Source organism: Cibotium barometz, chromosome 19 (genome assembly GCF_041138505.1).
Source record: "Cibotium barometz isolate CiBa-2024 chromosome 19, ASM4113850v1, whole genome shotgun sequence".
In the NCBI taxonomy this organism is placed as follows: Eukaryota; Viridiplantae; Streptophyta; class Polypodiopsida; order Cyatheales; family Cibotiaceae; genus Cibotium; species Cibotium barometz.
In genome coordinates this window covers 5,484,690-5,498,502 of record NC_141064.1, presented here as the reverse complement: position 1 = coordinate 5,498,502, position 13,813 = coordinate 5,484,690, and the positions used below count along the sequence as shown (strand labels likewise).

Here is a 13,813-nt window from a genome sequence, read left to right as displayed (position 1 = left end):
TACAGCTGTATGGTAGAGCATACTTCTATGTTAATATGGGCTTTGTACCTCATATACCAATATGATTTTTATCATGCAAATCACATTGGTATATGCGCCATCATGCCTTTGACGCACACATGTACTGTGCATCCAGATATTGACTAACCTCATCGATAACCCCATGTGTGTCTTGCAACTCTATAGTAGCTTGCAACTCTATAGTAGCTCTATCATGTCCTTTGTATACATACTTGTATAAATACTTTACAGCTGTATGGTAGAGCATACTTCTATGTTAATATGGGCTTTGTGTCTCATAGAGAGAAAAGGGTTATATGGAACAACCCATCGACTATCGACCCTATGATTCTTTACCTAGATGAAACTACTATTGTCTCGCCGCATGTAAGTTGGATACCCGTTGTCATCAACACTAGTAGTGCCAAAAAACTTATGAGAGTACCGATGTTTACAGCTCCCGTTAACCATGCAAAGAGAGTGCATATTTAGCTCCCCACAGGGTCCATGGACATTATAATGACTAATTATGTGCAAGATTGAAGAACACATAAGCGTGGGCAACATACACTAGACATTCTAGCACTCCCTAGTTGAGGTTAAACATAGATTTCAAGATTAGAAAGAGCACGGTTTGAGTGATTTACACATGTTGGAAAATCTACATCAAGCAAGATTGCTCATCCATACAAAAGCTTTGACTTACACGATCTTCGTGTGGGCATACATAGCTTGGACACCCATAATGCTAAAGCACTCAATATTCCTTCTTAGAGTAGAGTTCCACCGAGTAAAGCGGGGTGCTATAACCAACTTGTCCCACACAAGGGCAAGATTTGCATAGGGGTGCGGCCTTATAACCAATCTTTCCCACACAAGGGCAAGATTTGCATAGAGGTAGTAAGGTTTACTTTTTCATGTGTGCTACCTTATTTTTGCACAAGCATGGCCATAAACAATCTTAAAAATATGTTGCCTTTTCGATGAACGCCGTGCTTGTGGGAAACTTTGCAACCCACCCCTTGTTCCTATAAGTGTTGTTTTTATTTTATTTAGCATTTACTGCTGTAAGAGGATTTCGACACGAAGCACAACAGCAGCAACGAATAGCCTCGCCATAGACGAGGTTCTCTGCAGCTTTGCCCCGTTTTCCAAATCCTTTTTTCTCTGCGGCGGCTGTATAGGTGCTATTTTTTTCGGCTTCCTTAGCTAGACAGAAGATATACATTCACACAGAGGGGGAGAGAGAGAGAGAGAGAGAGGCGACAGGGATGCGAGGGCGAGCAAGGGAGGTTTTGCAGAGCAGGGGCGGGCGGAGCTGCAATGCATGACTGGCTTATGTCTCACTCAAAGCGGCCGGGAAGCCAGATTAGCACCAGCAGCAGTATCAACGGCAGCAGTGAGGGCAGCGGCGCCATGATCACCAGCAGCAAGAAACCCAAACAGCAGGCCCTCGCCGACGCCCTGGACTCTAGATCCAACGGCTCGCAGCTCTTCAATCCCTCGGGAGACATCGGCCCCGATGACATCCTCATGGACATGAAGGGCGAGGGCCTCCCCGGATCTGGTGCCGGGACAGCAGCAAACTTGTCCCGAAGGCGATTAGTCATCAAGCCCTTCAAAGGTCAGGTTTTTCCCCCCTTCTTCTCCACTGCTGCTATCTTAGTAGTTGCATCAAGGTCTAGCTTGCTAGGGTTTCTAGTGGAAAGTTCATTGTACGAAGTGGTGGTGTATATTCCGTTACATCAACGGACTAGCTTGTCAGGGTTTTGAACGGAAAGTTCCTTGTACAGAGTGACACTATGAAACAGACTTAGACCTGAAAGCAGAGTCTTAACACCTTTGCTTCAGGCTGGAAGTGCTGTTTTGTCAATAGAGAGAGTTACAAATGCATTATTCTGTGTGTGCGCGCGCGTGTGTGTGTGTGTGAGAGAGAGAGAGAGAGAGAGAGAGAGAGAGTATTATTAATGTCCCAGTGGGTCAGAGAGAGAGAGAGAGAGAGAGAGAGAGAGAGTATTATTAATGTCCCAGTGGGTCTATGAGACCAAAAAGTAGTTCAATGAATCTGTGAGAGTACCGAGTCGAGAGAGGTCGAGAGAGAGTTACATCTCAAGCCTGAGGCAGGTTAACAAGGGTTAGGCTAATCTCGGCATTGGAATAAGGTATGGTCTAGTGGTCTAAAAGGCATCAGGCTAATTATAACTCATGGTTTATAGGATCACTATATAAGTCAATTATTAGAGTTGCTAGTTTTGCAACTAGAGAAAGTTTTGGGCAAATTACCTTTATGGGTTGAGTGCACGACTTTTTTGGCTCGAAATTTGGAAGGCCAGGGTCGATCAAGTCTGAGCACACAATCGGCTGGCCAAAAGGCAAGTGGGCATCCTAAGTAGCTTACAAATTCTAGGACATGCTAGTGCTTTTATTGTCATTGCTTGAGTTTCCATCCATCATTTACCTTGGCTTCAATCTGTGAAGCTGAATTTGGCTTGAAAAAGCAAGACCAATTTACTGATAGGCTTCTTGTCTTGGAATTGGAAGAGCTTGCTTTTCATTGGTGGTTTTGTTTGTATACGGGCCTTGTAGAGTTCCCATTTCCATCAGGTTTACCATCTACACAGCCTTTTCTTTTTGATACACCATTTTTTGCATTTTTATGTAGTAGATGCAGGCAATGGCGCCTCCTCCAGAGGCAACTAGGGGCAAATTCTTATGGTTCTCTAGTAGCAGCCAGTCGACTTCTCGTGTAGGTGTCTGCATCGGATTTGCACAAGGAGAAATATATTTTAAGTACAAGCTTGAGAGGGCCTTCTTTTCTCCCAATTGGAGATGGCCAGATTGCAGAGACAATCTTATATTTTAAGTTTCAACGATCATCTGTTGTAACATGGAGCCGAATTATGCGTAATGAAGGATCCTGTCACACAAGTCTCACCCCGCCTTCTTTATCCTTAGTTTTGCGAGTGTTTAGCAATCCACTTTTAGCACTTCAAACTTTAAGAGAGAGAGAGAGAGAGAGAGAGAGAGAGAGAGAGAGAGAGAGAGAGAGAGAGAGAGAGAGAGAGAGAGAGAGACCTTATTGGGTCCCAAATTACCCACTAAAGTGTTAAAATATTGCATCTTATTATGCTGTTGTGGAGGTCCTGTCGGCCTGTTTCTACAGTCGACCTGGTTCATGCACAAGTATATAAGAGTTGCTCTCTTTTATTCATTTAATCATCTTACAGTGCCCTATTTGCTGGCTCTTGTACTCTGTAACCTCAAGCTAATAAAGCTCTTGTTCTTGCTTGCAATCTTTCTCTCTCATGTTTATTTGCTTCCGCTTGTGCACATTCTTTCATGGTATCATACGCTTAGGCATTGGCTGTTGCACAATTTGTTTCTCTCCTTCTTCAACTATGCCTTGCATTTTCTGCTTCCCTAGATTCTCCAGGCTGTAGATCCTTCAAACAGTGGCTGTGTTTTCTTCCTTAGCTGCGTTTTTTGATCTACAAGCCCTCCTACTACTGTCGGCAAGCCTCCAGGTTGCATTTTCTTCTACAGAGACAAGTGGAGGAGTTCTAGCTGCAAATTCAGTAAGGGCATCAGACAAGTGGCACATCAGCTCTTTTCCCTCCAAGATCCCCTCCCCGTTTCGGTAGGAGGTTCTCGGTGGTGTGTTTTGGGTTTCTTTTGCTGCTATCTAGCTTGCATCTTCAGAGGGGGCTACTAATCCCTAATTGGATCCTGTGGAAAGGTGCTTGAGAGAGCACGTGGATTGCTTAGCTACAGAGGTTGTTTGAGACATAGCTTCTTTGAGACAGATATGGGTCCCCCTTGCACGAACAAGGAGGACAAGCTCAGTGGTTCAAACTATGATCACTTGAAGCTACAGATGAAGGTCTGGTACATACACAAGGGACTCTGGGAGACTGTTCAGGGCCACGAATGAAAGCCCGAACGTCCTACCAGCTCTAGGAAGTGGACTCGGGACCAGGAGGATGCTTTTCTTGCAGAACTTTCAGCTTGGGAGAAGCAAGACTCAAAAGCTCACTCTGCACTTGTACGAGCCATCTCACCCGAGGTCTCCCCTGTCGTGCAAACATTGGATTGTGCTGCTTCTGTTCGGAGAAAGCTGACAGATCTATATGCACGGGACTCTACAATGCGGTTTGTCAACCTATTGGGTCAGCTCTTTTCTCTGGAGTTTAAAGCAGGGACTTCCATGCCTTCGCTTGTGATGAAGGTTAAGGTAATCCATGACTAATTATTGGCAATGGGTATTGCCCTGACCTCTTCTTAGTTAGCTGCTCTCCTCCTCATCAGGCTTCCTGCAAATTATGACATGGTTTCCCGAGCTTTGCGGGTTCAGATCACAACACGTTCCCTCGAGTTTGAAGATATGTGTACTCTCCTCTTGGAAGAGGAATCCATCCTAGTTTCACAGGGGAAGTTGAATGTTTCATCGTCTATTGGACCTCATCAGGCACTCGTGAAGGTGCAGAAGAAAGTTCGGAGTCGGTGTTACAAGTGTCAAAATACGCAGCGGAAATGATAACCAAACTTGGGTCCACAAGAGCAAGTAGAGTGCAGAAAATAGACAGCACAAGAGACGTTGAGAGATAGGCGTGTAAACTCTTCTCTATACACAAGATCCCGTACAAGACTAAATGAATAAATGGTGAGGAGCATGGGGCCTATTTATATGCCCCATGGATGCAGTCGGCCAGCGCATGAGGGCTCTCCACGACTGCATAAAGTAGTCGGCCAGCAGAGAATATCTCCACGACTGTGTAAAACAGGTCGGCCAGCATCAGCATCTCCACGACTGCAGCATAGGCAGTCGGCCAGCCACCAAGGAGCACATGAGGTGCAGTCGGCCAGCACCATGGGCTAACATGTGGCATCCATCCACACCATGGAAAAATGGGGAAAAAATGCGGGGAGTGAGGAAAAATGATAAAACACCTATACAGGGCGGGCACACCCACAACAGAGGCCGTGGTGTTTGATTAAGACAGGAGATGACTTCTAACAACAAGTGTGGTAAGAAAGGCCACCTGTCAAAGGATTGTTAGTCAAAGGACAAAGGCAAAGCCAAGGACAAGGGCAAGTCTTCAAAGAAGGGCAAAGACACTGACACAGACTCGTCTAGTGATAACCCTAGCTCTCCCAAGGCCTTACAGACTGGAGAGAACATGACTGGTGTCCTGCTTTGATCCTAAGGGCACCCCTCCGCATGCTGTCTTCTAGAAACGGCTTGTGGGCGGGAGAGGGGGCTTTCAAAAGCTCTCTTATATTAAATGTGGAGCATGAGACCCGTGTGTCGGAGTTCCAAGTATAAAGATAGGCAAGTTCACTTGATGGTCTGGATGAGTTCCAGGATCAACCAAGTTTCCTTCATGGTTCAGATGAGTTCCAGAACTATTGGTCAGCAGAGAACTATGGACAGGATGTGTTCCATGTTCATTTGCTCGAGGTTATTAGATATGATGTGTTTACAGTTCTACTTTGAGTTTGGAGCCAAGCAGATTTTCTTTTGCTCTTTACAGTGGCATTATGTTTTTTGAAGACAAAAAGCTGACATGTGCATTTTCCGAGGTGTACTTAGTATTGGCCATGTTGAGGTGTCCATGGTCGCACCTTCGTCATCAGTTTTCTTCTGACTTTTTTGCGCACTTCAAGATGCAGAGGGGGTGTTAAAATATTGCATCTTATTATGCTGTCGTGGAGGTCCTCTCGGCCTGTTTCTACAGTCGACCTGGTTCATGCACAATATATAAGAGTTGCTCTCTTTTATTCATTTAATCATCTTACAGCGCCCTATTTGCTAGCTCTTGTACTCTGTAACCTCAAGCTAATAAAGCTCTTGTTCTCTCATGTTTATTTGCTTCCGCTTGTGCACATTCTTTCATGAAGGGGCCCCTCCTATTGCTAGGAGTATTTGCTTTATTATCTTTGAAGAGACTGATTGAGGGACTGACTTTGGATTGTAGATAAGCCAAACGCAAGACCTTTGAAAGACCAAGAGGCGAGCTGAATTGTACACAGCTGTAGAAGCACCAATGATGACCGATCTCAAGCCTATGCACTCTTCCAATGGAATGTAGGAAGGTTGCAAATTTGAGGCTGAGAGAAGGGGCTGATTGGGACTGTTCTAGGCTGTGAATGTATGCTGAAAATGAATGTATGAATGTGCTTTACCTTCATCGGAAGGTTTGTAGCAAAACGATGATATGAGTGAATGCTGAAAACGCAAGGTACTGGAGTGGCTGAATGCTTCGGTGCTGCGTTTTGATGAAGATATGCTGAATGTTCAATTGTGGATGCTCCTTGTGCTGGAGGATGAAAAGCTTAAGTGATTTGATGATGAATGATTATGGAATGTAAGAAGCGATGCTATTTATATGCATATGTTGCTAGTTGGTTGGTTGGCAAACTGGCCAACTGGTTTAATGAAGCTACACGACTGGATAATAGGTGAAATAATGGTAATAAATGCTGGAATAATATGTAAATAGGATAAAATACTGAATGCTAAGAATATCATCATGTAACGAGTGGTAGCGCGCGATTGCTGTACGACTTCGCCTGCGAGCTCCGCCTCTCCCCCCCCGCTGCTTCTCGCCGTCGCGCCCCCCTCTCCCCCCCCCCGCCAGTCCCCCGCATTCTCCTCCGTCCTCTCCCCCGCCTCCTTCATTGCGCCCTTCCTCGCCTTTTCTCCCCCGCCTTCTGCCTCGCATCCTCCCCCGCCATCGCTCCCCCGCCTCCTTCCTCGTTACCTCCCCCGCCTTCTTCCCCCCTGCCTTATCCTCCTCCGCCTCCTTCCTCGCTGCCTCTCCCGCCATCCCCCCCCCCCCCCCCCCGCTTGCTTCCTTCCCCCGACTTCTCTTCCCCCGCCTCTCTACCCCCCTCGCCTTCGTCTCCTCCGCCTCTCTTCTCTCCCCCGCCACCTCTCCCCCTCCGCCTTCTCCTCCGCTGCGCGTTTTTTGTTTTTTGTTGTTTTTTTTTCTTTTTTTTTCTCTCCTCCGCCTTCTCCCTCTCCTCCCCTTCCGTCTCGCCCCTCCCCCCACCGCTAGCTCCCCCCGCCTCAGCTCCCCCCTCCCCCCCCCCGCCCCGCCCCCGCTATCCTATAGCCCTCCGCCTCTCCTTTTCCTCGCAGGGCTGTGTCCCTCCCGTTGGTGACCCCGGTTTCTGGCCTTTTCCCTCTGGAGGACTCCATGGAAGCCGCTCCGACTGCCCCTGCCGGTTCCGGTCTCCGTCTGGAGTTCACAGCTGAAGATCTTCAGTTGTTTGTTTCCACAGTATCCGCTCTTGAGGCCTCCTCCTTGGTCTGCAAGATAGTGGGTAGCCGTCCGATGCGGAGAGAGCTTCGCGACCTTCTACAAGGCAGCCTTGTTGGCGTGCCCGCCAAGATCGTCAGCGTAGATTTTTTGGGACGTGGCTACTACCAGGTGGATTTCGAGCCCCCCCAGGCAGTTCAGATGGTGCTGGCTCGGAGCCCCATTGCCCTCCGCTCATCCCGGGCGTTCCTGGCGCGATGGACTCATGGTTTCGACCCCGCTTCTGACCCGCTAGCAGGCGCGACAGGTTTCCCCGTCACTATCTGCTTTCCTGGACTCCGTAGGGAGTACTTGCCCCTCTTGTCATCCATTGGCAAGGCGTTCGGGCAGGTGGTGGAGACGCCTTAGACAGCGGCTTCAGTGATTGCTCGGGCAGCAGGACTCCCGGCCATTCGTGTTGTGGTTCCGTCACCGGAGTCCCTCCCGAAGACGATCCTCCTCCCTTGTCTTTCTGGAGGACATCTGATACAACGCGTGGAGTATTCGGGCCTCCCCGGCCAGTGTTACACATGTCAGGAGATGGGCCATCTCGCACGCGCCTGTCCCCGCAAGGGGGTTCATCCTTCACGCTATGCCGCCTCTGGACCCCCTGCAGGAGACCCGAGTGGTGGCCATCCACCTCAGAGACCGGACATCCCTGGCTCGCCACAGCAGGCGCCATCGTCTGACGAGCAGGCCCCGGCGGAGGATGCCGCGCAGACCCAGGAGGCTGGCGGATGGCAGGAGGTTCGCCGTCGGAAACGCCCGACCTGCAGGGACCGTCGCAGACGCTAGCAGGTAGCACAGGCTGGCGGACAGGCGACTCCGGCTGGCGTACAGGCACCTACCCGCACTTATGCTCCAGTCAGGGATAGGCGGCCAGCAGGTCCCACCCCGATGGACGAGGATTCAGACTCATTGCTCGTTGAGGCCGCTGGTGGAGCCTCCCACGTGGAGACCCCGCTCCCGCCTCCCCCCGCGGGGGGCCCCGCCTCCTCCTTGGAGCAGATTCCTGAGGATCCCGGGCCGCACTCTGCGACCCCCGGCTCCCCTTCCCCTCACCCGGAGAGCACTCCTTCCACCCCCCCCTCTCCCCCCCTAGCCCCCCCCCCTCCCGCCTCCCCCGGCGGCCCCCCCTGACACCTATCCTCTGGCAAATGCCTCTCCATCCTCTCCTCGCCGCGAGCCCCCATCCCTCCCTTGGCCTCTCCAGGATACTTCGCCAGACCACCCACTGCCCCGGGGCAACGCAGCTGGGTAGGCCAGAGTTCAGTCCAGCGGCTGTTCCACCGCTACTCCGGGCCGGTGGAGATGGCGATCCTAGCTTCGCCCGCCACAGAGTTCTCTCCAGCCTCCCCTGGGGGGCCCCCGCGAGTGATGGGGCTACCAGTGGATTACGGTTTTTTCAGGTGCCTCCAGCTGGATGCTGGCCCGTTCGAGACACTGGTCGCGCCCTTGCGAGTTTGCGTGGTGTGCCATCCCTCTCGTTCTCCTTCAGTGGTGAGCAGCATGGTGGCCTTCTCCTTTCCTCTCAGTGTTGCCCCAGACACAGCATGGGATTGCAACTCTGTAGAGGAAGTTTTGCGTGATCAACGGACCTATTGCAGACCCGATTACACTCAGCCCGCATGAGCTTGTTTGGTATAGGAGATTGGCGGGCGGATCCGGTCCACACCTCAGTTGAGGCGGTGCTACTGATTCTCCTCCATGCCGCCCCGAGGGTGCAGCCGACCTTTAGATACATATATGCAGAGGATTGGTCTCACGCCTATGCCCTGGACAGGGCGAAGGCGGAGTGGGGCTGGACACAGAGACAGGTCACCCTCTTTTTGGAGAGACTCCGCACCCGGACAGACAGTGACTATTCTCCCTCCAAGCCGGCGCCGAAGACTCACAGAGTGGAGGGCAGATCATCCGGGCCGGCTGAGAGGGGTGAGCCAGTGGCAGCTGCTTCACTTGCCATAGCTCATCCATGAGGATCCTCTCATGGAACATCCAGGGTCTCGGTGGACATCGCTGCTACATTGGTTGGGGCAGACTTCGCCAAGAGATCCAGAGGGCTCTCGTTGGAGGACCCATAGATATCCTTTTCATCCAGGAGCACCACCTTTCTGCCGGGCGTACCCGCACCTGCGGTAAGATCTGCCAGGCAGGAGTCACACTTTTTGGTCACCGGCATATGGCTCCCAGGGGAACCAGGGTGGAGTATGCATCTCAGTCAGCGAGCAGCTTCTATCCGAGGTTGTGGACTCTGGCACTCTGGTCCAGGGTCGAGCGCAGTGGATCATCCTTCGGGTTGGGGAAGACCGCATTGGCTTCCTCAACTTCTATGCCCCTAATGGGGCGACCGGGAGAGCCGAGTTCTGGAGCACCATTAGGCAGTCCCTCCCCTTGGCAGACCACTGGTGCCTAGGAGGGGATTGCAACATGCTGGAGGATGCAGAGGACAGGATGGGGGGCAGCCCGGAGACCATTCATGGGTCGGAGCTCGCTGCCTGGGAGGAACTAGTGCTGCAGGTGAGAGGCCAGGATCTGTGGACTCTCCCGGAGTTTGGCAGGTTGCAGGGGAGTCTATCTTTTTCGCGCTCGGATAGACGGGCCACAGGAGTTAACCTTTCCCGCATTGACAGGTTTTACATTGATGAGTGGGCTTGTGATAGAGGTGGCACTGTGGGCATACTTGCAGGCTCCTCGTTTTCAGACCACTTTCCAGTGCTTCTCTAGATCGAGGACCCTACGAGAGGAGAGCGGGGCCAGAGCGTCCGGATCCCAGATTGTCTCATAGAGGAGCCTGAGATTGCGATCAGAGTTGAGCAGGTCTGGCAGGAGCTGCAGTTCAGGAGAGGAACGGCAGCCAGCGATCTTGCCAGTGGCTTGGAGGAGATCAGTCGGATGCTCCGATAGGCTGCCTTGGACCGTCTGGAGGCCTTCGGAGAGCAGGAGAGGAGCCTACGGAGGAGTCTAGCGTCCCTCCAGAGACTCCAGGAGAGGGATCCTACGAGCCCTTGGATCTCAGAGCAGATGGAGTCAGCTCGCACTGAGATCAGATCCATCGAGGAGAGGAGGGTGGAGTTCCGATTCCATGCTCGGGCTTCTTTTTGGACACAGGCTGGAGATAGAGTGACTCGAGATTTCTTTGAGGCGACAGGGCCTCGCTTCAGACGAGAGGGTCTCAGGCGTCTTCGGTAGGCTGATGGCCAGGTTGTGGTGGATCCCCCCAGGGTTCGGGCGATAGCCACAGATTTTTACAGGGATCTTCTCTCCGTTGAGCCAGCAGATGACAGGGTGAGAGAGGCTCGGGAGGCAGTCTGGAGCTTCACGAGACCGGTTGTGCCGGCCCATTTGCAGCACTCCCTTCTCTCCCCCTTCTCGGATACGGAACTGGAGGAGGCTCTTCAGGCATTACCTCGGGGCAAATGCCCAGGAGAGGACGGTCTTTGAGTGGCTTTCTTCCAGAGGTATTGGGGCCTATTACATAGGGGCTTCAGATTGGCATTCCAGGAGATTATGGAGTCGGGAGTCATGCCGGACAGCATGGCAGAGGGGTTGATTCACTTGATCCCCAAAGAGGGAGGAGACAGACTAGAGATTAGACAGTGGAGACCGATCACCTTGCTAGGCACGGCCTACAAGGTCCTAGCTAAGGCGATCAGCAGGCGGCTTCAGCCTCACCTTCCGGACATCATCCACTCCACGCAGACAGGCTTCATCCAGGAAAGGAGCATTCTGGATAACATTTTCTCTTTCTGGGAGGCCACGGCTTTGGCTAGATTTCGGCAGGAGGATCTGGCAGTGCTCCTTCTCGACTTCGAGAAGGCATATGATCGGGTGGACTGGGCCTTCTTGGAAGGCACTATGGAGAGGATGGGCTTCCCCCCTCAGTGGATCCGTGGGGTCTCTGCACTCTACACGTCGGCTCATAGCCAGGTGCTGATACAGGGCGTGCGCGGAGAGAGGTTCCAGCTCTCGCGCTCGGTGCGGCAGGGGTGCCCCTTGGCGCCCTTTCTTTTTCTTTTTGTGGCGGAGGCCATGAGCACTTTTTTGACGGCACAGGATACAGGTTTGCGGGGCCTCCAGCTTCCCATCCGCACCTCGGAGGAGCTCCTAGACTCGGAGTTTGCGGATGACACTGCTGTCTATCTTCAGGGAGGTGAGGAGAACCTCCGCCGCTTCGCCTCAGCCATGGACAGGTTTTGCAGAGCTTCGGGTGCTTTGATCAACTGGCACAAGTCGTGTGGGTTGTGGGTCAGTTCTATGCCCCCCCCCGACTTGGAGGCCAGTTGATGGGTTTCAGTGGCTGCCCCCCGGCACTACAGTGCGTTATTTGGGATGCTACGTGGGCATTGACATATCTCCGGAGCAGCAGATAGCCCCCCTTCTTCTGAGCATTCGGAAGAAGCTTCTGTATTGGAGTACCGCTCGTTTATCTCTGGCTGGCCGAGTAGTTGTGGCCAACCAAGTTCTGCTTGCTACCATGTGGTACATCACTTCTTGCTGGGCCTTCTCGCGGGCGTGCATTAGCCAGGTGCAGAGGCTCATCAGGAACTTTCTTTGGTCCGGTGGCGACGGGCGGCCCGCCAGGGCCAAGGTGGCATGGGCTGTGATCACTCAGCCGAGGGAGAGAGGCGGCCTGGGCATTGTTGATCCTATTTGCCAAAGCCGAGCTTTGCTTGGCAAGTTGGTAGTTCGTGGCCTCCTGCCAGGCGCTGAGCCGTGAAAGGAGTTTCTTGTTTCCAGGATGCTCAGCCGCACTCCTTCTCTTAGCGGCCCCTGGACCCCCAACATCACGTGGATCTTTACAGAGCAGCGATCCAGAGGAGTAGGCCTTGGCTTTGAGGAGCGTTTTGCAGCTAGCCTTCTGAGGGCCTGGGCGCATCTGAGGCCGTCACTCTTCCAGACTCCCCCGGGCACCGATGAGGAGTGCCTGAGGCAGCCATTGATCTGGAACCCCTTGATTCGACTTCCCAGCGGCCATATGGTTGGATCGCGGCCTCACGTGTTGTGGGGCCCGTTGAGCTCCGGCCCAGCCCAGTCCCTAGACGACTGGATATGTTTTCAGCAGCTGCCTCTAGAGGCTTAGGAGAGGAGACTCAGTGGGATGAGGGGCAGAGAGTCCATGAGACAGGACATTGAGGCGGCCATCCCCCGGGAGTGGCGGACCCCAGTACAGGACCCTCCACCTCCACAGTGGATGGGTGTCTTTACTCGGCATGAGATCCTTCTAGCGGTCTGCGGCACAGCGGAGAGAGTCGCCCCACTCACTTTCGAGGTGGGAGAGGGTGGCCAGCTTCAGAGGACACGACTGGATTTGGATGGGCTCCAGGGTTGTATTCTTCAGAGGGTGCGGGTGGTCGGTTTTCATCAGAGACAGTGGCATGTAGACCCCTCACCGGCCTCGATAGGGGAGGACTGTTCTTGGAGATTATGGGCTTGGGACAGCAGGCCTCTTATTCGCCTTCAGTGGGATCCAGGTGAGTGGTTTTGGTGAGATCCCTACTCGGCCCCCACCAGCCCAGGCATCCCCTTTTTTCAGTACACAGCGAGGCTGGGGCGGCGGATTCAGAGGCACAGGATAGCGAGCACCCCGGCGGCGGCCAAGCATTGGCGGCGAGGGGCTCTCCCCTGCCTTTCTTAGGGACTTCTGGCAGCGCCTTTGGGCCAGCTTCCGGCCCCGGAAGGTGACGCTTTTTCTCTGGCTCACAGCGCATAGAGGACTGGCTGTGGGGGCTTGGCTAGCTTTTGGCAGACACCCAGCGTCCTGCCCTCGGTGCGGCCATGCACAGGAGTCGCAGCGGCACTGCTTATGGGATTGCCCACAGGCACAACAGGTATGGCAGCGCGCTTTCAGGATGGTTTTTGCAGGCTCACCAAGTGAGATGCTGGTGACGTGGGGTGCGGTGGCTTGGGCCACGGACAGCGGCCCGGCCCTTGGATATGAGGACGTCCCTGGCAGTGCGACCATCCAGGTCTCTGACAGGGCGATGGCGGTGGTTCCGACGCCAGACTTCTCTTCGGCAGCCCCTTAGGAGGGGGTCGGGCACAGATGGGAGATGATCAGCAGCATGACGGCTTGGCACATATGGAGAGCCCGATGCAGGGAGGCCATTGACCGCCAGGCGACTCCACCGGCGGAGGTCATACAGGCCCTCTGGGTGGACATCATTCACACCTTGAGAGGACACTGGGGGAAACTCCAGGGCGACTCGGACCGCATGAGAGGGCGCCGCAAGGCTTTCCTCCGCACGTGGCAGCCTGGCCCTTTCCTCACCGCGAGGGGCGAGGATGTCACTTGGCACTATAGGCCTCCAGTTTGGCTTTTCTCACCTCCCACATGTACTACTAGGTAGCCCCCCCCCAGAGAGCGGCCAGCCACGGGGGTGGAGCTCAGGTGTTCACTGTGTTTTTATCCCTCCTTGCGAGGTGAGCTTTGTAGCCTTATGGCGTTTTCTCATTAACTAATAGAAGGATCGTTTTTCCGGGAAAAAAAAAAAATACTGAATGCTATTTTGAGT

At 53.1% G+C, this 13,813-nt stretch overlaps 1 protein-coding gene across 2 annotated transcripts in view; it reads left to right on the top strand.

Annotated features, from left to right (window-relative positions):
* The first annotated feature begins 969 nt into the window (after positions 1–969).
* Positions 970–13,813, top strand: part of LOC147628134 (cullin-4-like) — a 63,924-nt gene continuing 51,080 nt past the window's right edge. Inside the window, exon 1 of one of the 2 annotated variants that reach the window (XM_086813167.1) lies at positions 970–1,624. In XM_086813167.1, coding sequence (XP_086669293.1) covers positions 1,324–1,624 — 301 coding nt within the window. In that variant the 5' untranslated portion in view covers positions 970–1,323. The remainder of the gene's footprint in view (positions 1,625–13,813) is intronic. The other variant, XM_086813168.1, reaches the window with a different exon arrangement.